At 33.3% G+C, this 27999-nt stretch overlaps 4 protein-coding genes, 1 long non-coding RNA gene and 1 pseudogene across 7 annotated transcripts; 2 read left to right on the top strand and 4 right to left on the bottom strand.

Annotated features, from left to right (window-relative positions):
• Positions 1–749: 749 nt before the first annotated feature.
• LOC106454808 lies at positions 750–8937 on the top strand. The gene is made up of 6 exons (XM_013896903.3): positions 750–851; positions 945–1068; positions 1159–1310; positions 1405–1714; positions 8238–8401; positions 8506–8937. The coding sequence occupies exons 1-6, from the start codon at positions 830–832 to the stop codon at positions 8658–8660; spliced, it is 927 nt and encodes a 308-aa protein (XP_013752357.2). The 5' UTR covers positions 750–829; the 3' UTR covers positions 8661–8937.
• On the bottom strand, positions 2942–4564 carry LOC125608723 (annotated as a pseudogene).
• On the bottom strand, positions 6360–8031 carry LOC106416334. 2 transcript variants are annotated; one of them, XR_001283124.3, is made up of 4 exons: positions 7494–8031; positions 7250–7397; positions 6760–7164; positions 6360–6679 (listed from the first exon to the last, which is right to left on the bottom strand). It is a non-coding gene; the product is annotated as an uncharacterized LOC106416334 (long non-coding RNA). The 2 variants fall into 2 exon arrangements; XR_001283123.3 differs by having other exon boundaries at positions 6360–7164; positions 7494–8030.
• Positions 8938–12199: 3262 nt separating the features above from the next.
• Positions 12200–14302, bottom strand: BNAA05G35110D. Of its 2 annotated transcripts, none has more exons than XM_048780759.1 (7): positions 13587–14302; positions 13268–13323; positions 13131–13164; positions 12955–13032; positions 12734–12856; positions 12570–12649; positions 12200–12473 (listed from the first exon to the last, which is right to left on the bottom strand). In XM_048780759.1, the coding sequence occupies exons 1-7, from the start codon at positions 14010–14012 to the stop codon at positions 12395–12397; spliced, it is 876 nt and encodes a 291-aa protein (XP_048636716.1). In that variant the 5' UTR covers positions 14013–14302; the 3' UTR covers positions 12200–12394. The 2 variants fall into 2 exon arrangements, with proteins under 2 accessions (XP_048636716.1, XP_013748647.2); XM_013893193.3 differs by having other exon boundaries at positions 13131–13170; positions 13587–14298.
• A 130-nt stretch (positions 14303–14432) lies between these two features.
• LOC106451288 (probable serine/threonine-protein kinase DDB_G0276461) lies at positions 14433–19173 on the bottom strand. The gene is made up of 7 exons (XM_048780758.1): positions 18959–19173; positions 18121–18624; positions 16112–16277; positions 15976–16026; positions 15712–15894; positions 15024–15644; positions 14433–14926 (listed from the first exon to the last, which is right to left on the bottom strand). Exons 2-7 carry the CDS (start codon positions 18591–18593, stop codon positions 14660–14662), a joined length of 1761 nt encoding a protein of 586 aa, XP_048636715.1. The 5' UTR covers positions 18594–18624; positions 18959–19173; the 3' UTR covers positions 14433–14659.
• Positions 19174–23570: 4397 nt separating this feature from the next.
• On the top strand, positions 23571–27237 carry LOC106451284 (beta-glucosidase 33-like). Its single transcript, XM_013893191.3, has 13 exons — positions 23571–23912; positions 24015–24084; positions 24361–24419; positions 24549–24624; positions 24752–24829; positions 24930–25017; positions 25140–25395; positions 25481–25602; positions 25695–25912; positions 26021–26049; positions 26272–26374; positions 26500–26608; positions 26730–27237. The coding sequence occupies exons 1-13, from the start codon at positions 23604–23606 to the stop codon at positions 27019–27021; spliced, it is 1809 nt and encodes a 602-aa protein (XP_013748645.2). The 5' UTR covers positions 23571–23603; the 3' UTR covers positions 27022–27237.
• Positions 27238–27999: the final 762 nt, after the last annotated feature.

Raw genomic sequence — 27999 nt, 5'->3', positions numbered from 1 at the left:
AATTATATGACATTTTATTATAAAATATAAGTAATATATGAATTAAAATGAAAATTATATTAAATTCGTAAATTAATATAATATACTAAAATCGAACCAAATTGCTTAAACTGAGCAATGTATTTACTTATAAAATCTCACAATATAATAAAACAATAGAAATGCTAAAGTATATTTTTAAATACAACATGAAATTATAAATTATTCTAAACAAATATCATTTCTATAGTATAACTATAGAATTAAAATTTTAAAATGTATTGTATGCAAACTGTAGAAATTTTTTAAAATATATATGTTGAAGGAGTTTCTCTGTTTGATTATTTCATATAATGAACTTATTATATCAAACTGAAAAAAATATATTAGTATATAATAACAATTAATACAAAAATAAAATGTATAAAAATAATTATATATAAATAATATCGAATAAAAAATCTAACCAATAAGATTATAGAGTTACACAATATATAACACTAAAATGTAAATCATATATTTAAAATATTTTGATGACAAAAAAAACTAGAAAACTTAGGATATATCAAAATTATACATTTATAAAATAGAAATTTATCTCTATTCAGAATTTAAAATGCTAACTTTTATCGGTGAGAATTTCAAATACGCATATCCATCGATGGGTTGGTCTTACTAGTCTCATCTCTAATCTTTTTTTTGGAAGAAAATAATCAATATCTGGTTCGGTTTAGATTTTAACTAAACTCCCTTCGTCAAGGAATTTACCTATATATATAGACACTTATACCACTTCCTTCTCATCCCAAAACAAACTACAGACCAACAAATTTAAAAACCCTACTTGAAAATGGGTCTAACGTCACTTGAAGGTACGTTTTACTTATATATATACACACACACATATAAGTCTAATTAATGATGTTGTCTATATATGTTTGTTCATCTGCATGTATTCTATGTAGACAACATAAAATATAAGAAACGCAATAACAGTCACTTCATGTTGGTTGATGGAATGTCTACGCTACTGACTGAAAGTGCTAAGAACTGTGAATCAATGGATTTCCATGCTTTTGGTCTCAAATGGTGAGTTAATTTACTTAACATTTTAATTTATCTCTTTTAATTTAACATAATATGTGCATTAATCTTGTTGGCTTGGAAATGGCGATATAGGAAGTTCAATATCCGCTTAGATCTTGTCAAGGACTACTTATCCGCTTATCTGACTATCGCCGATGAAAAGTGTACTGGTTCTAATTGGGGCGTCACCTGCTGTTTCAACCTCAGCGTAATCTCTCAGATTGGAGAATTTGATATATGCACGGGTAAATATTAAGTTTCACAAGTATTAATTGGTGATTATTTTGACAATTTTATTTTTATTTAATCGTTGATACTGCCTATATGTTGCCTTATCAGCGTCAGTGTTCTCTTTCGACTCAAACCATGTATCATGGGGGGTAAGCAGCTTAATCTCACAAGATATGTTGAAGCAGAAGTTTATTGTGAACGATAAAGCGGTTTTCTGTGCCGAGATAACCGGAGTCGTACCATTGTTCCTCAATGTTATAATAAACACCTTCTCTCCAACCATGGGGACAGCAGAACGAGTTAAACTGATGAAGGTGCCTCGGAATAACTCTAGATTCACATGGAAGATCACTCAGTTTTCCTCCTTCAGTGGTGAAAGTCATTCGTCCTATGAGTTCACCTGTGGACCACGGAGATGGTATGCTCAATTTTATGCTCCATCTATTTCAGTTTATTAAATATTTTGGTTGAATACGCGCAAATCAAAAGAAATATCGATACCACTAATGTTTCAAATTACGACAATACTAGAGCGATACTAAGTTAAAATAAATAAATTAACGTTTCATATTTTTCTCAAAAAAAAAAAACCGTTTCATATTGATTTAAAATAGTTCAGTTCGAAAACATGCATGCATGTCTCATTAAGTAGTACTAGTGGTATTCCGGCGCTACGCGCCGGGTTCGTATATTTTTTTTCTTAAATAAATTTACAATTAGAATCTTAATAGTAAACAAAATATGTCAGATTTCAGGGAAGTTCCACAAACATGTAAATAAGATTTCGATAGAGAACACTACCCCCACCAAAAAACTACAAAGCTCGCATTAACAACCAAATGAAAACAAAAAAAAAGGAGAAAAAAACAAATCGATCTTACAAAAAAAAATGTAAATTGTATCACAAAATTAAATGATACAAACTTCTATCATTTATTTTTAAATGATACAAAAGATAGATCCACCAAGATCGTACGTAGTCTGCCAAATATAACTTAATAGATGGTCTCTCTAGGATAACAAAAAAAAAAGTTAATTACGATATGGTAAGGTTAATACTGGAGTCTAAAGCCATGAACCTGCTGCTGTTTTTAAAATGTGTGGGATTGGTAGTGTTTCGGTTAGAAGTATTGGGTTAAGTTCGGGTATTGATCGGCTGTATTTCATAGTCCCGTTAACAGTGTTGTGTTTTAAGTTTTTTAAAGTGTCATTCACTTGGCTTTGCCAATTGTGGGTGACCCTTTTTTGTAGTGGAAAACTATGTTGTTAGTTTTTTGGTCTCTTATGCTCTAGTGGTTTGATAAATAACTTGTCTGTCAAGTAATATGTGAACCTTTAACTTATTTTGTTTCAGCGAATTGATGTATAATATCATATTTCTTTGACTGTTTTGAAGCATTTTACAGTGGATGTGCAAGAGCCTGTTCACGTCATCCCATCTGCTAAGCTGATTGTAAACCGGACTGCTTCTGAAGACTATAAGGAAGCTCATGGGATACACCAGTGGCGGAGAGACGACCAAGAGTTGGTTTCCAACATTTATTTGTTCAAATAGCTCACAAAGGTTGATTTGTTTTCTTTCTTTTCTCAATTACAATGCCCTTTATTTTCTGATTGAAATTTTGTGAATGAAGTTACAAAAACATACAGAAAATATATTTTTGCATTGAACTTTTAAGAAAAAGAAATATATATATAGCCTTCGAAATCATTTTTACTCATATATCTTCTACAACTTCAAAAACCAACTACCAAAAGAAAACCAAACTCCTAAGAAAAGAGTGAGCAAATTTGGTGGAGAAAACGGACAAAAAAACCCATCCAAAGTAAAGTAAGCAGCTTGCTGCTGCACTCAGCATGCGATTCAGCATGTGCTCGCAACTTCTGCAACACTGTTTTGTGATATCTCTTCAGCCACTTCTGCTATCACACTGGTTTCCTTAGATTTGTCTTTTGGTGTTGTCTTTTTGTCACTGGCAGTAAAAGATTGCTGAAAGATAAACAATCTCCATCAGATATTTATCTAGATAAGAGCACCACACTATGAGTTTTGTTGTTTTTACCTGTCTTTTATACAGCTGGTGTTTCTTTTTCCCAGTCTTTGATTATATTTTCACAATTCTCATAGAAGACAAAATCATTGAGTATGCATGTCTTGCTCACATGTTCCTTAAAAAAAATGATTACTTTGACTCCTTGCTCTATCTTTACCTGCCCATTTCAAAATCCACAGAAACTAAAATTTAATTTTTTTTCACATGACAGAGGGAGAAACTAAGAAAGGAAACCAGAAGACTCTCTAACCTCCTGTGTATCATGGCTATTAGTAACAGGCTTGTTCTCATCATTCTCAAGCGTAATATGCCTCAAGGAACTATTCAGGATATCTTTAACGATGTGACACTTAACAGGGAAGCAACCAACCCACTTGTCCTGCTGCCAGCACTCCGCCATCTGGTTCTAATCAACTGGTCATACCATCTCCGCTAAACCAACAAACTGCCCACTTGTGTTTACCTGTTACAAAAAAAAATCATTTCATTTATATCCAAATCGGAACCAAATCAAAACAACCAAACTTTTGCCATATTTCACTTACAGAGAAGATGAGAAAAACAGGACAGGAGGACTTGTCTCCAGCTGCTTCGTTATACGCAGCGTTAAGCTTCTTGTTGCCATTAGAGGTACTGGACCACACATTATATTTGATGCTTTTGTGAATATCATCTTCGCTATACGATTTGATCACAAAGAGCTTTGCGTTGGTGTAGGTATTAGAGAAAAAATCTTTCTTGTTGTATTCCTTTAAAAAAGTACTCACCCGTTACACTTTAAGCACAAAGCCTTCCTAGAAAGCGAGAGCTTCTTCGTTGTCTCGAGATAAAGATCCTCAAGGGAAACCTTCAGAGGGTGAACAACATCTTCACCACGCCTCTGCCTCTTTCCACGGCTGCTGCCACCTAATCAAAACCAAAAAATCAAACCTTTATCATCTATTCAAAAGTCAAAAACTCTTCTCAGATTGGGAGATGAGAGACTAACCTCCGAAAGGGTGTCCACCACCACCACCAAAGAAAGAGGAGAAGATATCAAAGAGGTCATGACCACCGCCTCCACCACCAATTCCTTCCTTGAGCGCATCCTCACCGTACAGATCATAGATCTCACGCTTCTCCGCTTCGCTGAGAACCTCATAAGCCTGAGCTAGCTCCTTGAATTGCACAGAGACGAAACCAGTTGACCTAAAGCTCGCGAATTTCAGATCTAATTACGAAGTTCTAATCGATCGGACAAATCCAAAGAGGGAAAAAAAGAGGGAGATGGAATGAAATCATTAAGAACGTATTGATTGTGTAGAATTGGCTCGATTACTACTCGGTTTCTTTACTCTTCAATTGGAGAAGACGAACTGGCAGAGGTGAAGCGAAGCGTCATCCTTCGACGTGTTTCTTTGTGTGTTTTGTGTCCAGTTGGGCCAATTTAAAAAACAATTGTGAGGCCCATCTGACGTGGACAATTAACTGATTCTGATTGGACGAATATTTTTGAGGACGTGGCGTTCTCTAGATACAGAATATGCTGCTTTTAGTATTGTGACTAGGGGGTTTTCCGGGCTACGCCCGGATTTTTTCCTATAGTATTAGTTTAATTTTTATATTTATATTTTTAAAACGAACAAATATGATATACACTGAAACTTGTTATAGAATTATAAACATAAATGTAAATTTAAAACTATTTGAAATCATTTGTTGTGTTTTATTGGAGTTTTATGTAGGATATTAGTAAGATTAATAAAAAGTTAACTAAATTATAACTTAAGATCTATATATATTCTTTATCTTGGTTATTTATTTTTATGTAAAAAATTGTAAAGCTTATAATTAGTAGTGTATAAATTTTGATTGGTTTTAAAATTACAAAGTTTTATTTTTGTTACTTGTCTTTAAAAGAAAGCACCACCGACTTGTATACCGGTTCTTTATTTGTTGTTTTCAATTTATCGTTTTAACCAAAATAATTTTGTCAACCTTTTTAACCAAAATTTAAATTTAATATTTATTGTTGCTATTTAATTTCTGTGTTTTTCTTAAGTTTGTTTGTGATAGAAAGAAAATTTTACTTCATGATTTGAAATATTATTAGTTGTAAATTTATAGAAGATTTACTTTCTTACCGTTGTTGATGTAATATTAATTTTACAGTTTCTTATTTTAATTATTTAATTAATCAGATTTTTGGAAATAATTTTGAATATTAATACTATTATTTGATGTTCTAGCTTTTTTTCTGTTTGCTGGATAGTGTTTGTGTGCTCGGTTATTATGCAAGGCTGAGATACTTGCTCAAACATGGTCTTGAATGACCTCTCGAAAACAGGTATGAGTGAGAACTTCAAACCCAACTTAAAAGCTTTCTGAAATTTTATAAATGGTAGATATATATAAAAATTATCATTGTCTAAGGTCTGGAATTAGGTTTAGGTTATCAAAAATGGTAAACCTAAGAGATAAATATGTATATCACATGTAAAAACACTTGAGGTTAAGAAGCACTTTGCAGTTGCACATGTGAGAAATATAGAGCAAACAATATCCATAAATAAATATGAATAATAACTTTTCATATTTTCAATTTATTTATATATATTAAAATTATTAAAGATTATATAAACTATGTTCTAAGGAAAAATATATGTCATAAGATATTTATTAGTTAACCATCTCATGATTAAGCACTGATTTAACGAAGAAATAATTATTAAAACGATACTTCATTTCGAAGTCCACCAAAAGACCAGCTCGCAAAAAATGGAATGCTAGCCCAATTATAAAATGACTGTATCAAGTTTGTAATGGACCAATTTTGATGTTATACCCAAACATTTAAATGATAACACGTTTGTTGAAACTTTGGCTGGGAGAATAGCCAACATGTAATAATAAATTAATCAGCCCATTCATGGCAACCTTTCGCACAATACTTGTTTTCAGACTCTCAGTCAACCTCTCACATAATTTCTTTGTCTCACATAATGACATGTCTTTTGGGAAAGTAAATCATGAATGTACAATCAGGAGTCAAAATAGAAGTGGAGAGCTTTCGGCTGGAAAGTAAACCGATACAATAAATCCATATAAACGGCTACATAAGAGATGTGTGAAATGAATGGAAGTTAATCTTGAATTCACAGTATCAACTAACCAGTGATCTATCATTCATTTCACAACTCGATGAATTTTTCTAGGTAGGTAACATACACTGTTGGGATTCTTGAGTATTTGAGCTTCATCAGTTACCACGGAACCTGAGAAAGGAAGTCTTGATCCACCAATGCTATATCATACGTTGTCAACAACACATCAAACGGTAACAAAGATTTCTGAAACAAAACAAACAAAACAATATAATTATACACAGCTGATAAACCCAAAGTTTCTTGAGAAAGACAAAAAAATTTACTCTCGTCTTAGAGCCCTTGTTGACATAATCATGCATTACCTTACGCAAATCCCTACAAATCCCTACGGCAATCCTTATCACCAACATACCTAAAAACTTCAAGTTCTGGAGTGAACCTTTTATCTCTTACCCCCAACCATCGGTTATGTTAAAAGAACAAAGCAAAACTGCCAAATCAAGACACAACATTAAACAACACAACATCAGAACTTGTCTTTAAGAAGCAGATCTCATTGACTCAAGAAATGGCCCTCGCAATCCTTGATGAAACTTCAGATAGCTCAAGAAAAAATTGCTTGTAGAGTCTTCCCCAACCGCATTTGCTCCATCTGTAGATTAGACTCAACATAGATACAATCACAAAGAGAGCATTTCAAAAAAGAAACGATGGTGGTACCTCATATCCTGCAAGCAGAATAAAAAAAAATGGATGAACCGGTTTAAGTTTTTGAGTTTGGTTTGTATCAAACAAAAAAGGACGAAGAGTTACCGAGAACGACATTGACGCCAATAAGATATTTGTGTATAAGCCAACAGACTACTTCGATTTGGTGAGTCTGTATATGCAATCGAAGTGATGTAGACATCAACCTTTAGATTACATGGAAGAGAGCTTAAAAAATTTCCAGATGCATTTGCTGTGCCAAAGAGAAAGAGAAGCAGTTAGAGATCAACAAAAAAAAAAAGATTTACAATTTTGCATATAAGAAAGAGCTTAGAAACTGAGATAATACTGCTGCTGCGTCCTAAAGCTGCATAGGATCCAACAGTGCGAATAAGTCTTGCTGAGATTGAAGCAGCCATATACTTTGAACCAATTAAAGAAACCCCTACTGCTCATCTACTCTTGTCATCTCTTCTTAGGATCACCGGAAACATATTTAGCAATAGAGATGAAGGTTTGGGTTTGCCCGTCTCGTTCGACCGGCTCGCGGAGGAGACAACATCCTTTCCGTTCGGTTTCTTCGTGGTAAAATCGCCGGAAACGGTTGATTTGCTGTTAGAATTCATGGCTTGAGAGAATTTTGTGTGTCACAAATGTGAGGGAAAATATGAATGATATAAAGAATCTGAGAGGGAGACGAAAGGAACCCATTAATGAGATTTCCAGATGATTCATTGCACACTCATGAATATGGTGTTGATTGAACGATCCGCTGAAGAAGGGGAAAGGGCGAAGAGATGTGATGTCAAAGAGATTAATGGCCTGTCTGTTTTAGGGTTACTGAAGATCGAAGAGTTGAGATGTCGACACTATCCGATTTTCCAGACCTGGGTTCATGACCCACATGTTTTTTTTCCTTTTTACGGTTGAAAAAAATTAACAGCCCAAGATCAGCCCAATCTCGTGTTGACGTGGAGGAATGAATCAACCCTATTGGTTGATTTTAATTGCCGACGTGGACACCCCAGCTATTGAGGATATCTTCCTTTTAATATAGTATAGATATCTTATACATGGTTTATATTACAATCAGGTACTTAGAGATGTACCCTAAAGGATGCTTAGAGGGAAAAGGAAATTCGTTGTCTTTGTTTCTGCACGCGTCCGATTTTGTGAGCAAAGCTCCAGTGGAAGCAACATCGGCCATCTATAAACTGCGAGTGTTGGACCAACACAAGCGCAATCACCATGAAATTAGTATTATATATATATATATATATATATATACTTACTTTCTTTTATTTTATACGTACATATATGTAAGCCAACTGCTAATTTTAATCTCTGCTTGTTTGATAAAGATACCGCACATCGGTTTACCTCCAATACTCGCTGGGGCTTCAACAAGTTTTTGGAGCTAGAGGAACTCCACAAAGCTTCAAATGGATTTCTTGTGAACGATGCGATTTATATTGGGGTTGAGTTCTTATCTATGGCCACACGTGAGTATCTCTGAAACGCATTGATGATGGATTCGACCAGACCACAAGAATGAATACCTCATCAGGAACTTGTCTACCTATTATTCTATAGTTTGCGCATATTGATGCGTGTCTATATATCGTGCAAGTTTACATAAAAGTAAAATAAAAAGCGACAGATCAAATCAGTTGATTGATGGTATTGTCTGCCATGCATGATAAACATTCAACTGAATCAGTTGCTACGTGCTATAGCTAGTAAGCTACTTGTGCACCTTTCTTTTATGTAATGATATATATATATATATATATATATATTTGTGTGTGTATTTAACTCTTTATATATGTGTGACTGGCTCATAGGCCTACCATTAACAACTTCCAATGGCTTATTTTTTTCCTCAGTGAAATTTTTTTTTTAACTTTTGTTCCAATAAAATAAAACGAACCTCTTAAGACGTTGTTAAATCGTTTTGGATATTTTATTAATTGAAGTTCTCTATGATAGCTGTTTTTAGTTTTTAAGTTTTTGTCACAAAAATAGTTTTTTAATAAGAAAAATGACCAAAATAAATTTTATTAAAAGGTAAAAATACATTTATACCCTAGGGTTAACTAATATAGACTTAAGGTTTAGAGTTAAGGGGTAGAGTTTTCAGGATAAAATTTTAAATTAAAAAAAAAAATTCAAAATAAAAAAAAAACTAATTTGATCATTTTCCTTATTGAAAATTATTTTTGGGACAAAAACTTTAAAAAAATGCTTTTTGAAAATTGCCCTTTTGTTAATTCTGACAAAACCATTTTCTGTATATTCCAGATTTTTTTTTTATTTCTCTTTTTATACATATCGAATGAAGGGGAAGTTCCGACAAAAGACAAGGAAAGCTTGTAATTATTTTTCGGATATTTCCAGTAAGGCAGTAACTATTTACAATATCCTCGAACGTTTATAAACATACAATTTTAACCCTAGGATAAAGAATTGAAAAAGGTAACCCAACAATCTAAAATTTAAAGTGATTTTATTTTTAATAATGTTTTAGATAATTTTAATGAATTGCAGAAGTTAAAATGATTTTTGTTAAATCACCCTAGAATCCCTTATATATTAAAGCACAAGTCAGTCAAGCAATAAAATTTTGACATGTGTAATTGTTTTACAAAATTCAAGTAAATCAAAATCATCCCACGTTCTATTGACTTCAAATATTTGGTTAACTGCAAAAATTCATATTTTTCTCTCACACGTACAAAAATGAATTTAGTAACTCTTTCAATATGTAACTGCTCCATCTCTCCATTTTTTAAAAAAAACTATATTTCATTCTCTTTTTTGGTGTAAAAAGAATACTGAGAAGAGATGAGAATCTTTTTTTCTCTTGCCTTCCTCGGCAGTCATCTTTTTATGGTTTTATTTTAGTTTTGAATGTGGCAAAAATTAATTATTTAAATCATTTATTCTCTTTTATTGAACACATTTACATTACCCCTATAATTTTCTTCATGATTCAAAGTTGAAGATTTTATTCTTCTATTTTTTAGCTTAAACTTTCACAAATGATGAAAAATCGGAAAGCTTTCTTATGGACAAAGATAAACACATCTACAATTTTAGTTATGATATCTAAAAATATGTTTAAATAAACAAAACTTAGATATCTTTAAGTATGTTTAATAGTTTTCTTTAATATAATAATGCCCATACGTTAGAAAAATGTATACTTTTATGTGTTAGAATATATCGTAATTTTTTCTATAGAAACAAGCTTTCAAAAACATGTATGTTGTATATATTTTTCAAAACTAACATCATAGAAGTTGGTTCAGTATTTCTAAATTTATGTATTAATATGTTATATAGGTTAAGAAAATAGATAAATAAAACAATAATTTATTTTGATAATCATTACTATTTTATGATCAGATAGTTTAGAAAACATTAAAATTGTAGGTGCGTAGCACCGGGGATAATACTAGTATCACTTAAAACTATGAGATTTGAGTTTTAATTTTTTTAATTAAAGAATTTTTCTTACACACTTTAAAATCCCTTGAAAACTTGAAAACTCCACAATTTAAAATATTTTCAATAACACTGGATTTGAGAGTAGTTTATAAAATGTCAAAATAATACTAGATTTTAAATGAAATTTTAAAATTCATGTTTAAATAACACTGTATTTTTCATTTTGTTGCAAATAACTTAAAACTCTCAATTGAATACACCCCAACCAGATCGCGCATTTGTTTTGTTCGAAGTTAATCAAACTCGCGCGCAGCAGAAGATACCAAAGTTCTCTTCAGTATGTATTCCAAGAAGCTTTATATACCATATGGCGTGAAAGGAATGCAAGACGCCATGGAGGTAAACCTTTTTCAGCAAATAGACTTATTCACTTGCTGGATAAGAACATTCGTAACAAATTTACTACAATTCAGAGAATGGGTGATGACAAATATGAAGAAGGTTTACGATTTTGGTTTGCCACAAGGAGTATAATATAAGCATTTGAGAAGGTTTGTTTCATTTACACTTTCCAAACAAGCTGTGCACTTGACGTAAAACAATGGTTTTTTATTTGATTAAATTTAACATTCAATTCAAAAAAAAAAATATCTCGTTATGCGTTAGATCCAATATTTCAACGTTAACATAATGATCCAATATCTCATCGACTATCCCATCAGCTCAACAGCTCCGGAAACGAAGAGGATCGTGGCTCAGCTAACCTATCTTGCAAAGCATAAAGGCAGGAAAATCTGCAACCCTGCAAAAGCACTTCTTCAACATTGGAGCCAGAGCATTACAGACCAAACTACACAGAGATGCCCTTAGAACTCAAGCCTAGGGACAACTTTAGTTGTTTATTCTCTTAGTAAACTGGAGTTAGTGTAGTCACCACTTTAAATTTCAATTTAATCATACTAAACTGTAAAAAATGTTTTTTCACAGTCTCTATTTTGTGTAGTTGTTCAAGTCAAGACGTGTTTGTCTTCTGTTTATGCGTATTAATGAATTTGTAGAGTGCTTCCTCATCTTCTCTATCCAACCACAAGGAACCAATAGACCCTCTTCAAAGAAAGCAATACAGGCTCTTCAAATTAACATATGATTTTGTGGGATTCTCTGTCTTTTCCCTCACTCGGTATGTTTCATGTTGTTGGTATATAACATCATGCTTGTTCCCATGTTTGTAGATTTGCCTCTCACTTGTTTTCTCTTTAGATTTGATTCCTCCAGATGTTTGGGGCAGAGAAGTAACAGAGATGTGTATGATGATGAAGCAATGACTTTGACATACTGCAATCCAAAAAACACTCAAGGAGCATACTCCATAGCCACTGCTTTCCACTTCAACGCTTCTTCTTCCTCCTCTTGGTATTTTTGCTTATGTTGTTGTGTATGTTGGGGAACAATGTCCAAGAAACATTTCTTGAAAGAAAGATCTCTCAAAATCCTGCATTCCAGTTTTAACAGTAATTTCTTGGACACCAAGTAACATGAATTAGGCTCCTTTGATGGAGACAATGAGAAAGACCCAAAAAATCTATTTAAAAACTGAAAGAAAAATCCGAGAACTCTTTCATATATTGATTATTATTATATATCAAAGCTAAGAAGAAAGATAGATTGCAGTTTACTAGGAGACAACAATAGAGAACAAACACACCCCTCTAAAGGTTCCTTGTGATATAACTAAATCAACTGCAAGTATATTCACATAGTAGTTCCAAGCTTTAAATTAAATCCCTACTCGTTCATGCATTACTCTCCAAACGGTGGCAGAAGAAGAGCTAATCTTGCCTTGTACCTAGCAATCCTCTTCAACCGTTCTTCTCTTAATCTGAAAACCAAAAACAAAAAAAACAAACCCACAATTTAGCTTCTGCAACACCAAGAAAACAACTTTGATTTGAAAAAAAAAGTTTGTGTGACTCACCGAGCTCGGACTTTCTTAGCACGGTCCACATGTCTTTTCAAAAGATCAGCATCAGACAAATGTTTCACAGATTCCTCGTCCTGAATTTCATCAAAGAGTTGAAACAAGATCATGAAACTTAGCATTATTATTAATCATTAGCATTAACAAGACAAAACACAAACCTCTTTGTCTTCTTCTACACAATTTGGTTCTTCAACTGAATCTTTTGGCAAACTAGTCTCAACCACATCCGATGCAGGCAAAGGCTTTGGCAAACATGCCACTGTTGTATCGCTTTGCTGCTTCTGTAAGCAAAATCCATTATGACATAAACACAAGGCCGAACTCTACATTAAAATTACAAAAAAAAAAAAAAAAGCAAAACAGAAACTGAAAGGCAAACCTGAAGTCCCTCATGAGCACCATTTCTCAACCACGATCTACAAAGCGAATACAGAGAAGCTCCCTCCGTTATTCTAACCTGCAAAAACAAATGAAAAAAGTTTATGAAACTCGCCACAGACAAAACAAGGCAGCTTCTAACGTAAACCCAAAAGCCAGTGAACAAAAATCTCTCACCTTTCTTTTTCTTATAAGGACCAGCACGTCGTTTCTGCTTCTAAACAACATGGAAAAGAAATGCAAAACATTAACAAGTTTGTAAAGAAGATTCTCTCTAATCAACAATGCATAAAGGAAAGAAGATAGAAAAGTACCTAGCGTTTTTACGGCCACCATTGTCTAGAATTGAAGTAGGAGGAGGATGAGCAACCTAATCATCATAAAGTTTAAACCTTTGAGCCTCATTATAGACTGAAATTCAAAAAAATTGACACTACTCACAAAGTCAAATAAGGATGCCAAAAAAAAAACACTTTTACTAAACCAACCACAAGCTAAAAGCTTTGAAAAAATGAGACAGACAATGCAGAACAACTGATGTAATAACAAACCAACCTAACTTTAACGAATAAACCAATTCCACTAACCAAAGGAATCTAAAATTTGTGTTCGGTTAGAGAATCAGAAGCTAACCCGAGGTTGCAAGAAGTGAGGAACTCCCTTCAAGTGACCCGACCCAAGATGAGAAGCTGGTTGGATCATGAACCGACTCATTGGATCCAAACTCTGCCCGTTTTGGTAAGCATAAACCGGCAGAGTAGGATACCCACCCGATGGATCCGCGACGGTGCTCGGACTCTGCCTTCCGGGTCGGGTCGGTAACCCACGACCCGGGTAAACAAGAGCTGAAGGGTCTTGGAGAGGCGAACCGGAAACGGGATTCGATCGTCTGACCGGGAAGGGATGCGGGTGGATACTCTGTTGAGGTTGACGGTGAAGGGGAGCTATGGCTCTGTACGGCGGTTGAGGAGACGGAGTTTTGACTGTGTTGGGTTGTGTCATCGGAGTTTCAGATGCGGCGGCGAGAGAGACGGAGGCGTTGGGATCTGGAGTGGACATTAGGATTCGATTTTTGGTTTGGCAGAAACTGTGGGGGAGAAAAGATTCAAAGTTGGTACCTTTATTTTTCTTTGCAGATTTAAATCTCCAAACAGACGCCAAGAGTGGTCCGGTTTTGTTCTCGAGTTCAATTTTGAGTTATCGGTTCGGTTCGATCCGGTTCACTTTAGATATATAATATTAGTTTTCTATTAAAATTATAGTTAATTGATAATTCACTTGTTTTGATGACCATTTTCTAATTCTGGTTTTAAAATTTCAAGTTAATTTTGTTTCGGTTGAGGAAAACTGATTCCAATTGAAAATTTTAGATTATTAAGTAAAATTTGGTTCGGTTTATGTTAATAAATTTTGGTTTGGTTAAGGCTAATTTTCAAAGCATAAGACTGCAAACGTTTCTTTAGCTCCTCTGTTTCCCAATGCGGTAATTTATCATATGGTAATTACAAAGCCGAGATCTTCCCCCACTGCTCAGAAATAGGTTTATACATTCCCCAAAAACACAACTCTGTAAAGTTTGCAGCACAAAAACAGAGGATAGTCGATCATCTACAAAAAGATTCAAGATTCTGTAATGCCAACCAAGAAGGAGCTTGTTGTTGTTGGTGTAAGAGGAATAGCAAATGAGCACTGAGATCAGTCTTTGTTTAGAAGCCAGCCCATCCAGCAGGTTGAGCAGCTTTCTGGTTCTCTCTCATCTTTGTGTTCCCTAATCTCGGTGAACTACTCCCAGAACTTACAAATCTTTGCGCTGTTGTAGTAGCAGAAGCTGAAGACTGTGAAGCAGCTCTGAATGACTCTGTCTCGAAACCCCATGGCTCAAAACCTTGGCTTGCCGGAGCAGGAGCCGAAGAAGCTGGTTTGCTTTTGGTTCTCACTGACTCATTGTTGCTATTGTTGTTACCCTTATCTCTCTGTTTCAACAAGAACAATATAATCATAAGCTGTAAGAAACATATGCAATCTTATGTGTGAGCCTAACGCTTAGATTAACAGGAAACAAGAAAGTACCGATGGAGTTGATGACGTGGAACGCATCCCTGGAGAGTCTCTGCTCGGTGATGACGACACAGTTTTAGAAGCAAGTGTTTGCTTGAGATCCTGCAACTCTTGCCTCTGTGATCTGCAGATAGCAGAAAGCTTTTCAAACTTAGCCGTCATCTCAGCCTTCTCTGACTTTGTTCGCTTCAACTCTTCTTTTAACCTCTCTACCTCAGCCTCCAACGCCTCTTCCTTCCCAGGTTTATTACCATTATCAAGCTTCGCGGTGTCGAAATCAGCAATAAAGGAGTTAAAAGCGTCGTCCTTCGACACTCTTGACCTGTTAGTGGTTGCAGCAGGATTAGGCTTGTTGGAATGATGACTGTTGTGGCTGTTTGGTTCATCAAATATAGGCATACATTTGTTGTCTTCTGTTACAACTGATGTTTTAGCATGCTGAGTCGCCCAAAAGGCACCGAGCGGTCCTCCACTACTAGCTGGCTCTCCAGATGATGGTGGTGGCGGTGGTGGACTTCTACGAGGTGCTGGAGAAGAGTTGCTTGCTGACTTTGATGAACCCATTTCAGGTGGTTGATCAGGTAATGACTTTTGTAAATTAACAGGAAGTAGCTCGTTGACACGAAACCAAATCTGTAGATGGAGATGTTGTTAAGAGACATTGCATCAATATGAGAACAAAGTGCTGTTTTTTTTAAACCTGTGTGATATCTGGTCGTTCATCAGGTGAACCTTGCAGCATGTCTTTGATGAGATCAGTAACAGATGAGCTGTACTTGGGTGATTCTGGTATACGATAGTTCCCGTTTAGAATCTGCAGCTTTGATTCTCCATCAAATGCATTCTTGAAATAACATATCCGAAATAAAAGACATCCAAGAGCCTGAAACATTGCAAAAGACATATACTTAAGTGTCGACCTTGTTGATTAGGAGAAGTTGAAAAGCGTTATCACATGACATACCCATATATCAACCTTCTCGCTTATCACCTCCCTTCGAAAGAGATCCCACATCTAATTGCCAAATAAAGACATGATGAACACATGTTTGTTTAACCACTCTTATGATCTGTGTAAGAGCATATGGGTCTAGTCAAACCTCAGGAGCTCTGTATCCTGGTGTTGTGTGTTTCCTAATATTGTCTTCTTCAATACCCATCTCTTCTGCTCTTTCGAATACTTTGTGGTTTGTTGAAACGCTTCCGAAGTCGCATAACTTCCACTGTCCATCTGAACTAAGTAGCAGATTCTCTGCCTTCAAGTCTCTGATGCAATTATAGAAACACCAATACTCAGTTTCCATCGCTTGCACTAGGCCTGGACACATTTATACTGAACCGAAAAATGAACCGAACCAAAAAAATGAAGTTCAGTTCGGGCTTGAATCCTGTCAACTACCCGAGCCGAGCATACTAGAACGGAAAAAAACGGAACGAACCGAGAACCGAGTACCCTAGTATAGTTTATATACTTATATATATTAACTATATTTAGTTTTAGAATATTCAAATAATTTTAAATGAGAAAAAGACTAAGATAGCACCAAACCAAGTTTTTGTTCCTAAAGTAGCACTCAAGGTTCAAAGTCACAAAAATAGGTTTCATTAAAGAGGTAAATATACACTTATACCCCTTGGGTTAATTAATCCAAACCTTAGGGTTTAGAGTTAAGGGGGTGGGGTTTTGGAATTAGGGTTTAAAATTTTATAAAAAATAAAAATAAAAATTTTAAAAACAGTTTCAAAAAGTATTTTTAAATTATAAAAAGAAAATTAAAAAAAAAAAAAAAAAAATTTCGAAAAAAAAAATTCAAAAAAAAATTATAAAAATTTCGAATCTGAAAAATATAATCTGAAACTATAAAAAATTTTTTTTTTATTTTATTTATTTATATTTATTTTTGTTTGTTTATTTAATTTTAAACCAAGGGTATTAGGGATATTTTACCCTTTAATGAATGTCATTTTTGTGACTTTCTCCTTCTAGTGCTATTTTTGTGACATAAACTTCAAAAGGTGCTATTATTGACAATTGCCCATTTTAAATTTATAAATCAAAATACTGAAAACCGAATTACCAGATACTTTTTTTGTCAGAAATGCATAAAATTATCCAAATCTTTATCCGAAAACCCAAAAAATCTGATATTTAATTCGAAAAAGTCAAATTTTTTCTTTTTTTTACACCGAAAAACCAGAAACGAATGGGATCCAAAATTACCTCGGATAGTAGCCGGTTCTCAACTCCCGAACCAAACAAAAAAAAAAACAGAAATAACCGTAACTAAACCAAATTTTCTAAATATCCGAACGGATCCTAAACCTCTAGAACCGAGAACCAAACCATAGCCGAACAGAAAATCGAAGGCTAGCTTGCACACTCAAATACGAAAGAGATCTAATAAAGTAGGGGTGGGCGTTCGGGTACCCGTTCGGGTTCGGATCGGGTATTTCGGATTTTCGGGTATTTCGGTATAGAGGTCTAGAACCCGTTCGGGTAATCGGGTTCGGGTATTTTTAGTTCGGATTCGGTTATTTCGGATCGGGTTCGGATATTTAGATTTTGAAAAAAAAAATTAAAATTTTCATTTCTCAAGTTTGTTGTATTTAAAAATATAACTTTTAGTTAACTAATTTTTTATTTTTAATAGATTGAATGGTTAATAGATTTGGACATAACATTTTAAAACTAAAAATGCATTAATTTAGTTTTTTTTTTTTAATTTTGGATATAACTTTTTGTTAATTTTTGAAATAAAAAACTCGACATGCATTTTAAGTGAGTAGCAAATCATTTTTTCCGTAATTGTATGTATATCATATGAACTTAAAGTATGTGTAGTATCAATATAAATATTTTATATAAAATGAGAGATATAAACTAGAAACATAAGGTTAATTATACATATGTTTGGTTATCTTCGGATATTCATTCGGGTTCGGGTATTATCCGTTCGGGTTCGGGTATCCAATCTCTCATTATTCAATACCCGTTCGGGTATTTTGCTACTTCGGTTCGGATTTCGGTTCGGTTTTTTCGGATCGGGTTCGACTGCCATTTCGGATATCGGGTAAAGTGCCCACCCCTATAATAAAGCATCATGTATACCTGTGAGCAATGCGCGGGGACTGACAATGCATTGCAAAGACAGCGTTACACACATCTCTAAAAACCGTCAGAGCTTGTTTCTCTTCAAAGTAACCAGCACCACCGCCTCTGCTCTCAAGCACTTCCACAAGAGACTTACCGCAAAACTCCATAGCCAAAAGCGCTTCTTTCTTACCCCTCCCCATATCCAAGATCCCATGTGCGTAGAGCGTGACAACATTCGGATGCCCTTTCAGAGACTTCAGGACCGAGATCTCTTTCATCACGAGCTCGAGAGACTCCTCGTCGTTGCATATCATGTGCTTCAAAGCGTACTGCTTTGAGGGGTGAGTTGTGTCTTGAGCTAAGTAAACGCTGGAGAAACCTCCTTCCGCAATGACGTTTCGAACCTGGACTTTAAGGCTTCCTATCTCGAGGTATCGACCTTCGAGACCCGCGGGCTCTTTCTGAGCGAATGGTTTGAATTTCCACATGGTTGGATCAGTGGAAATGATAAAAGAACAACTGCAAACATCAACAAAAAAACAGAGATATTACTCTTTGCTTGAGGTCACAGAACTGTGTAGATGGAGCTAAAGGTTGAATCTTTGATCAAAGAGCAACATACACAGGAGCTATTGAAGCATATCATATACAAAGCTTGAATCAAACTAGATCCCTATCAAGTACATCAACTAAAACACACTTCACAGTATAGCTTTAATCAGATTCTTCTATATAAACTCTTTTGGAATCAGAACAATGCGATCACCAACGAGTAGAACGATTAACCGCTCAGAAACAGAGAATAAGCAGATCAATAGAAAATATAATCCAGATAGAGGACGAAAGGTTGTACCTTTGCGAAAACCCAGATGCTGATGAAAACGAATCCAATCACCAAAAGTAATATTACCGTAGAAATTGAAATCACAGTAGCTGGGTTAAGCGTTTTGCCTAGAAAGGTGAATACTTTCAAAAGGTTTAGAGGAAGAGATTAGGAAGGGAGAGTGGTGAGACGTGAACCTGAACGTGGACGTGACCTTCCCATTATCCATTTTTATTGAAGATTAATTTATCTCTTAATTTCATAGGGGAATTAGGCTGTATAGCAAGGAAAAAAAGCATAATTCACCAAATAACCAATTTCCCTAACTTTTCTATACACACCGTCATAGATATATAATAATACAGTATTGTCCCTTCTTGCAACCGGCGTAACCTGCAGAGAAAAAAAATTAAAATTAATAATTATTATATGTAAAAATAAATTATGGCTTAATTGTCTTCACATCTTAGAAAACGCTTGTGAGACGACGTGTTACAGTTGAAGTAGAGAAGGAGCAATCCGAGCCTCTTTTCCTTCTCAAAATTTTGGAATTATTGATGAAATTGTATTGTCTATATTGATGGTGAAGGGTTATAGTGGATAATAGAGTTTCAAAGACTCGTGTGGTGTCTGTACAAAAGTTAATCGGAGAAGATGAACTGTGTATATTTTTCTACTATACTATTTTATTATGTTCCATTCCATTTGATTGTTACTAAAATATGTTTTATTTTGTTTAGAAATATAGTTTTTAATTTTTTTAAAGTTCTTGTTACATGTTTTTGAACATGTAAAAATCCCACTATGATATATATTGTATAGTTTAATATTACATAATATAATGTATTTTTTTATATTTTGATATTTGAGTTTAGATTTTATATTTAGGTTAGGGTTTAGTGATTATAGTTTAGGGTTTAGTATTTAGAAGGTGAAGGGGTATTGTTGAAGTTAGCATTAACTTCTTCCATGTAATTATATACATCATAACTTCACCACTATGTCATTTATTTTTGTTCCGTTCTATTTGAGTTTAGGGTTATATTTGAGTTAGGATTTATATTTGGGTAAGGGTTTAGTGATTAGAGTTGGTTTTTATTTGGCTTTAGGGTTTAGTGATTAGGGTTTTGGTTTTGGTATTTAGTAGGTGAGGGATATGGTTGGGATCAACATTAACTTATTCCATGCAATCATACATGTTTCATAATTTCACCAATATATGTACTATGCTATGTATTTTGTTCTATCCTATTTGGTTTTAGAGTTTATTTTTGGGTTTATGGTTTAGTGATTAGGATTTTGGATTTAGTATTTAGTAGGTGAAGGATATGATTGGGGTCAACATTAATTTATTCCATGAAATCATATATGTTTCATAATTTCACTAATTTACTATGTTATGTATTTTGTTCCATTCTATTTGGGTTTAGGATTTATACTTAGGTTTATAATTTATATTTGGGTTTAGAGTTTAATAATTAGAGTTTAGTAATTTGGGTTTAGAGTTTCGTATTTATGAATTGAGGGTAGTGTTTAGTATTTAAGGATTGTGGATGTTGTTGCGTCCTTCTATACTATTTAAGTGACATGGAATAGAACAATACGTGCATATGTATATTACCATATATTTTTTTTAGATGTTGGGGTTTGGGTAATGTTTAGTACTTAGGTGTTGCATAGTGATTGAGATTTATGGTTCAGTATATAGGGATTGAGATAATGTTTAGTATTTAGGGTTATGAGTGGAGTTATAATTTTATACTATTTCAGCGATATGGAATAGAACAATCGATGTATATATGTGGTTAATGAACATGTGGCGTGGATGTTTGATATGTGATTATAAATAAGCTACAAAAAGAAAGACGTCGCCTATTTTTCACTTGCAACTGGAAACCTGTTATGAAAAAGGACAGAACCGGCTGAAATGTGTTCAAAGAGTCTGACATTAAATTATGTCAAAATCAATGCTACTCATTTTATTTATCACTCAAATATAGCTATTTGGCCAATAAGCCCAATTTCATATGTATTATAATTTTTTTTTTTTTGGTAAAATATGTATTATAATTTATTAGCATCATTTCAGAGACAAATCCTTTCATACCCTTATATCTTATAACACAATCTCAAAAAGATCCTTTTGTTCTTTTAATTTTATATATCAAACGAAAAATCATAAAATTAAAATGGAAACGTTAATATTTTTAATTTGATTTATAGAATTTGATAAAAATATTTCAAAAATCCAAAAACGTTGTTTTCCATATTTTCGAAAAAATCATCAAAATATGATTAAAAACGATTTAAAAAAAAAAATTCTGAATTTGAAAGGTATAGAATTTAAATATTTGTCCATGGGTTCTATAATCCATGGGGGAGTTAGGGTTTAGTTTTGATAACCGGAAAGGATTTGATTTGTGAGTTTAGATTTTGATAAAAAAAGAATTATGAAATAGGGATATATGAAACTCGAGGAGTCCATAAGAAATTTGGCACTGTCACATTTGGGGCACGCTGAGAAGTTGACTCACCGTTTTATCCCAAGTAGCTCAACGTGTCGAGATGATGTTGTTTGTTTCATTATCGGTTTCTAAATTGAATCTTAGATGTGCTATATATAAGTCGGAGAAAAAAGTGAACTATGCTTTTGCGGATATGTTTAAACCCTGGTTCCATGCATGATCTGCCTTCATAGTTCCATATATAGAAAACCTTCCTTCTAAACGTTGAATCCTGAGAACGATGGAAATTTATTCAACAGTTTCTTAACAGTTGTTGTATTGTGATCCGAGGTAAGCAATGACAGGGTCTTTGACAAGTGACGCTGTGGTTTCTAATGATTAGAATTAGTACACAAAGCTGTTGAGTCCGTTTATTTCAGACACCTTATCTTCTTCTTTTTTCTTTTTTGGGACAAATTTCAGAGACCTTATCTTAATATAATGCTTTTGACAATCATAAGGCTTGGTGTGAACAACGTGTTGCAGCTTTATGTTACAAGTGAAAAGCTGAATGAGCTTCAGATAATAAGTGAAACAACATAAATCTTAAAACTGAATGACGATAATCTTACAAATTATAGTAAACCTGATTTTCATTAAGAAGTTTGTAATTGGTTATTTTATTTTTAACATGTCTCTGTCAATAAAAATATAGGCAATGCCTAAATGTGAAGGGGTGATACTCTAGTTCGGGTGGTTACTGGTTAGGAATTCTGTTTAAAGAGACATTCTAGGAATTCTGCCATTTTTGTGTTAAATGGGTTAAACATTTTCATCTTCACTGATCAAGTGAAAAGAAAAAAAAAACATTGAAATGAAACAATTGGTTTGGTATACGACGAAATCTTGTTATTTTATTTCTTCATATGTCATTATCTTGAAAAATAAAAAAAGAAGAAAAACCTCTACAGACGATTAGAATAATAAAATGTTAAAGCTTTGAGCAAGGTATTAGAATAATCTTTTAAAAGTATTTCATGTTGTTTATTGGACAATGACATGACGAACAATTCATAAATTTGATTCATAGTAAGCAAACTATAAATTCTTAACTTGGTGATTTTTTTATTTCATTGAGAAAAATAGTCAAACAAGTTTCTTATATTTTTTCACCAAAAGAAAATATATATATTTGTGGCCGACGAATTGTAATTAGTTTACAAGGCATATATTTCATCTGTTTCACAAAGATGAATGCTTTATAAAAACTCTGTTAATTACAAAAGATTCATGCTTCAGATTTTTACTCATTTTAATTAGTTAGTAATGATAAATTTCAAATTTCAAAAAATTAATTATACTTATAAAAATATTATAAGTCAAAATTATTGGAAATTGGTAAACACAAAAAAATAATTATTTATCACCAAAATTTAATATCTTTTTAAAATATGTGTACAGACACATAGATATAGATCTTTTAGAAACTAATGAAGTACTATAGTAAAACTGTTGGGAATTTTCAAAAGAGAAAAATAGAAGATTTTTAGAGAGAAAATGAACTGAGGAAAATATCTGTTAAGAGGTTCTTATAATAAATCTCTAAACTTGTATTTTGTAGTCCAAAAAATCCAATGTTATTAAAGTTAGTAAATTAGAAAATTTTATATTCTAATATTTAAATATATATATTTATCAAAAAGTAATAAAAAGGAAAAAGTAACCAATATATGCTTCAACCCGTTGTATTTTTCTATAGATTGCAATCTACCTACAATTTTTATGTCATCTTGAAACAACAAAACTTTTATGACAAAAAAACAATTTATATTGAAAAGATGTTAAACTCATATTATATTGGATTTTTTTATTTGAAAAATAATAACATATAATAATTTGGATCGGATCATACCAAAAGTTAAATTAGTATGAATCGGATTGGTATGATTTTAGTTTCAATTTGGTTTGAAATGAAACAACAAGTTTAATTGTACGGGAATTTAAAATTTATGGTATTTTATTTTTTCTTCGATTAAATATCATTTCTTTCTATAATGAGTTCCATAACTTATCCAATAGCCAAACCAAGAGATGTCCGACTAAATATGAGTGTAACACAAGTAAAGCCATGAATTCCCTTCAACTTAAGCTGCCCTTTTATCATAATACACTTGTAGCTAGCTTCCTTTCTATAAATAGAAGACGGCTTGGGAAGTAAGTACCATAATATAATGGCTACCACTACTCTCACTTTATTCCTTGGGGTTTTAGCCCTAACGAGTACCCTTAGCTTCAACGCTGAAGCTAGGCCTCAACCAAGCGACGAGGATCTCGGTATTGTCATTGGACCTAACACTGGGTTGGATGACGATCTTGGCATCGTTATTGGACCGCATGTGAGCGAAGACTCGGACATGGTTGGACCGCACACCAACCTAGACGATGAAGAACTGGGCACCATCATTGGACCCGAGTTCGAGATCCACAAGCATGATTTCCCCAAAGATTTCATCTTTGGAACAGCCGTTTCCGCATTTCAGGTCAGTATACCTTTGATGATATCTTAAACATAATATAATGACATCCATTAATTATAACATAGATAAAGAAATATATCATTTTCGATGTGTTCCGAGTTATAGGTTGAAGGTGCTAAAAAAGGATCTGGGAGAGGCTTGACAAGATGGGATGAATTTACACACATGTTTCCTGGTATAAGTTACGGTTTTCCATTACTTAGAAAGTGATTATAAATTCGGAGAACAAAATAATGAAAAAGAAACATGTCTTATATCGTCTATTGTACTATTTCATATGTATCCGAAATGGATGAGCTATTGTTTTGGGGCCGACAAATGGATAGAGTTGAAGTCATTGAGATATTTTACTAACTTAATCTAACACATTTTTTATGTTAGTTTAAATCACCACTTTATATTACTAAACCCTTCCTAAAGAATGAGTCACCAATATTGTGATATCTTTCAGACAAGGTTGAACACGGGGATGATGCAGATATCGGAGTCGACTTCTATACCCGTTACAAGGTACGTCATTTTTACAATGTGTATACTGGTTTTATATAAAAAATCCAATGTGTTTACAAATCTGTTAAATAGTAGTATATATTTTCATGTATATATTGAAAGGATTGCTTGGGATGTGATATTATATAGGATGATATAAGATTAATGAAGGAATTGAAAACGAATGGGTTCAGATTTTCAATCTCATGGACCAGAGTGTTGCCTAGTAAGTCCTTCGCATTCTTCCTTGTAATTATTTAACCAAACCACATACTATTTAGAATCTACATCTAAATTTGAAAAGAGGTAATGTTATTAATAGTTTCTAACTTCATGAATATATCAATTTTCAGATGGAAGTGTAAGGAAAGGTGTAAACAAGGAGGGGGTGAAGTTCTACAACGATCTTATAGATGAACTTATAGCCAATGGTTGAAAACCTTATAACTTAATTAAGTCATGCTCTTAAATGTTTTACCTAGTTATTTCAACTTGCTTATATAGTAACAATTTTGTATTAATAATTAACAGAGATCCAGCCTTCTATTACTCTCTTTCACTGGGAATCTCCATTCGCTCTAGAAATGGAATATGGTGGTTTTGTAGACGAAAGAATTGTGTAAGTAATTTTGCATGTAAAATAATCCTCAAAATGTATTTTTTTATATGCCAAAAAGAAAACATTTTTCAACTATTTGATTATTTCTTATAACCAATGCTAACAAATTAATTTTAATGTAGAGAGGATTTCCGGGAGTTTGCGAAATTCTGCTTTGAGAATTTCGGAGATAGGGTGAAGAACTGGGCAACATTTAACGAGCCATCGGTATATAGTGTTGCTGGTTATTCAAAAGGCAAGAAAGCGCCAGGACGGTGCTCTCCATTTGAAGTCCTCAAATGTCCTTCAGGAGATTCCTCCGAAGAGCCTTACAAAGTTACTCATAACCAGATCCTTTCTCATCTTGCTGCTGTTGAAGAATTTCGAAAATGTGTCAAGGCTAGTGCTAGAAATTTTCATATATATAATCCTAAACCCTATAAATAATAGTTCCATGATTTCTTTGCTACGTTTGGAAATATAGTGCCAAGAGAACGGAGGAAAGATTGGAATAGTGTTGGTATCTCACTGGTACGAGCCTAAAGATCCAAATTCTAGTAAAGATGTTGAGTACGCAAGACGAGCCCTCGAGTACCAACTCGGATGGTGCGTTTCTATTTTTTTTTTTCAATTTTGATATGCATTCATGATTTAATTAATACAATGTTTGATTATGTATAAGATATATGATATTGCAGGTTTCTTCGTCCTCTCACGTACGGACATTATCCAGCGGTAATGCAAAAAGATGTAAACATCCGATTGCCTGAATTTACCGAAGAAGAATCAGAGAAACTAAAAAAATCTTTGGACTTTGTCGGATTAAATTACTATGGTGCATTTTTCACTACCCCTCTCACCAATACCAATTCGTCGGAGCTTAGTTATACCAACGACTTAGGCGCAAAAATATCACGTAATATTTATCCATTTTCATTTTTGTGCGTAATGATATAATATGCTCTCTCTACAATACTATATATGTGAAAATAATAGTTATTGTGTGTTTCTTTGGTTCCTGCAGCTGAGCAAAACCATTCACCACATCTCAAGGTATTTGTTTATGTCTATACAAATTACACATAATACACATGAGCACATATATATAGATTATGGATTTTACTTGACTATTAAAATCTGTCAAGTAAGTTTCTATGGGTTTTTTTTCGAAAACATTTCACTTACAAAATTACTAAAGTGGATGGCTTCTAATTCAAAAAATTAAATGAAAGTGATCAGTTAACAATTATATACTACGTCTTGTTTAATCTGCAGACAACTTCAATGGGGATAGTGATATATCCAGCGGGTTTGATGAATCTCTTGAGACATATCCAAGACGAATACAAGAATCCAGAGATTTACATTATGGAGAATGGTAACCCAACAAACAATATATAAATACATACTCATATACATATGTGACTTGAGTAATTACTATAACATTGTGATGGTGCTGTTCTTTTTTGGTAAAAAAAATTCTAACTAAAACTAAATTGGTAGGGATGGACGAAATCGACAACGGAACCAAGACCTTAGCCGAAGCCACAAACGACTACGGGAGAAAAGAATTTATCAAGAGTCACATCTTAATCATGGGTAAAGCCATCAGGTATATTTAAATATATCACTAACTAATATGTTTTACTAAAAATACTTTTATAATATTTAACTAAAGGCATAGAAAAATATTTTTATACTTTTATATCACACATGTGATGGATGGTTTGCAGGCTGCACAATGTGAGGTTAAAGGGTTACTTCATATGGTCGTTAATGGACAACTTCGAATGGGAGAGAGGGTATAAAATGAGGTTTGGGCTCTATTACGTAGATTTCAATGATAACTTGAAACGACACATGAGGTCATCTGGAAAGTGGCTAAACGAGTTTCTTGATTCGAAAGAGTCTCTTCACAAATGCTACTTCGAAGGCCATCGAGAGAAAGGATATGCTCCCAAGCTGTTCGACACTGAGTATTTGGATCCTGATAACTGGCGTCTAAGCTATGCGAGCGATATCTGAAGAAATTGTGAAAGAATGATATGATCATTGATCTACTCGTTTCTGTTAAAAGTAAAACCTCAGCCAATCATATAGTTTATAATATCCGGTGTGCTCAGAATAAAAATGAATAAGAAACTGAGATGGTCATATCTATATATTTGTGTATTTGTGTGGGCAGTCTGTATACACGTACTAATAATAAAGAATAAGGCTATTACGGAATGTTAATTTCAAGATCTCTTTTGTTCCTAAAGCAGTTACATAAGTCTTAGTGAAAGACAAAATTAAAGAAAAATACAGAAGAATCGACCTCAACAAAAAAGAGAAACAAACTTGAAAAAAATAAATTAAAACGAACAAAATGTATGAAAATATAACTAAAATTTTGGTTAAATTTTGTTAATTATAAGATTATGTATATTTGTATAAGATAGTCTAATCTATTTACAGTTTTGTTGATTTTTTATGGATTTAAAATATACTTCTATATTGGACATGATATAAAAAATGTATTTACTCATAGAAATTGTTTTACGAGTATAAAAATTAGACAGTGAATTTTATAGTTTTCGTATTGTTTATACTTACTGATCTTATTACTAGAGGTGAATATAGTAGGTTAATTTTCCTTTTTCCAGCCAACATTAATTATAGATTTATTGATCCATTTGTTTTTTTTTTCTCCAGCGTTAAATTTTGAGGTGGATCCCATGTATTTTTTCATTTTTTGTTTTCTTTGTTTTAACATTTTAACGGGTCCCATCATTGTATTTTTTTTTTTTTTGAAACACCTTCCATCATAGTGTAAGGTTATGAATGAGAGGCATAAAAAATGCAGATCATCTCTTGTTGTAGGAGAATTACACTCATTCACCATTTTCTGTTTTTAAAATTTATTTGGTGATGCAGTTTTGTCCACTACTATTTAGTGATGTTCTCCTACTTTTTTTCTTTTTTGACCAATAAATGATTTTATTACCAATTATTAATATATTT

Source organism: Brassica napus, chromosome A5, assembly GCF_020379485.1.
Source record: "Brassica napus cultivar Da-Ae chromosome A5, Da-Ae, whole genome shotgun sequence".
Lineage (NCBI taxonomy): Eukaryota > Viridiplantae > Streptophyta > Magnoliopsida > Brassicales > Brassicaceae > Brassica > Brassica napus.
This window is presented reverse-complemented; position numbering and strand designations above follow the sequence as displayed.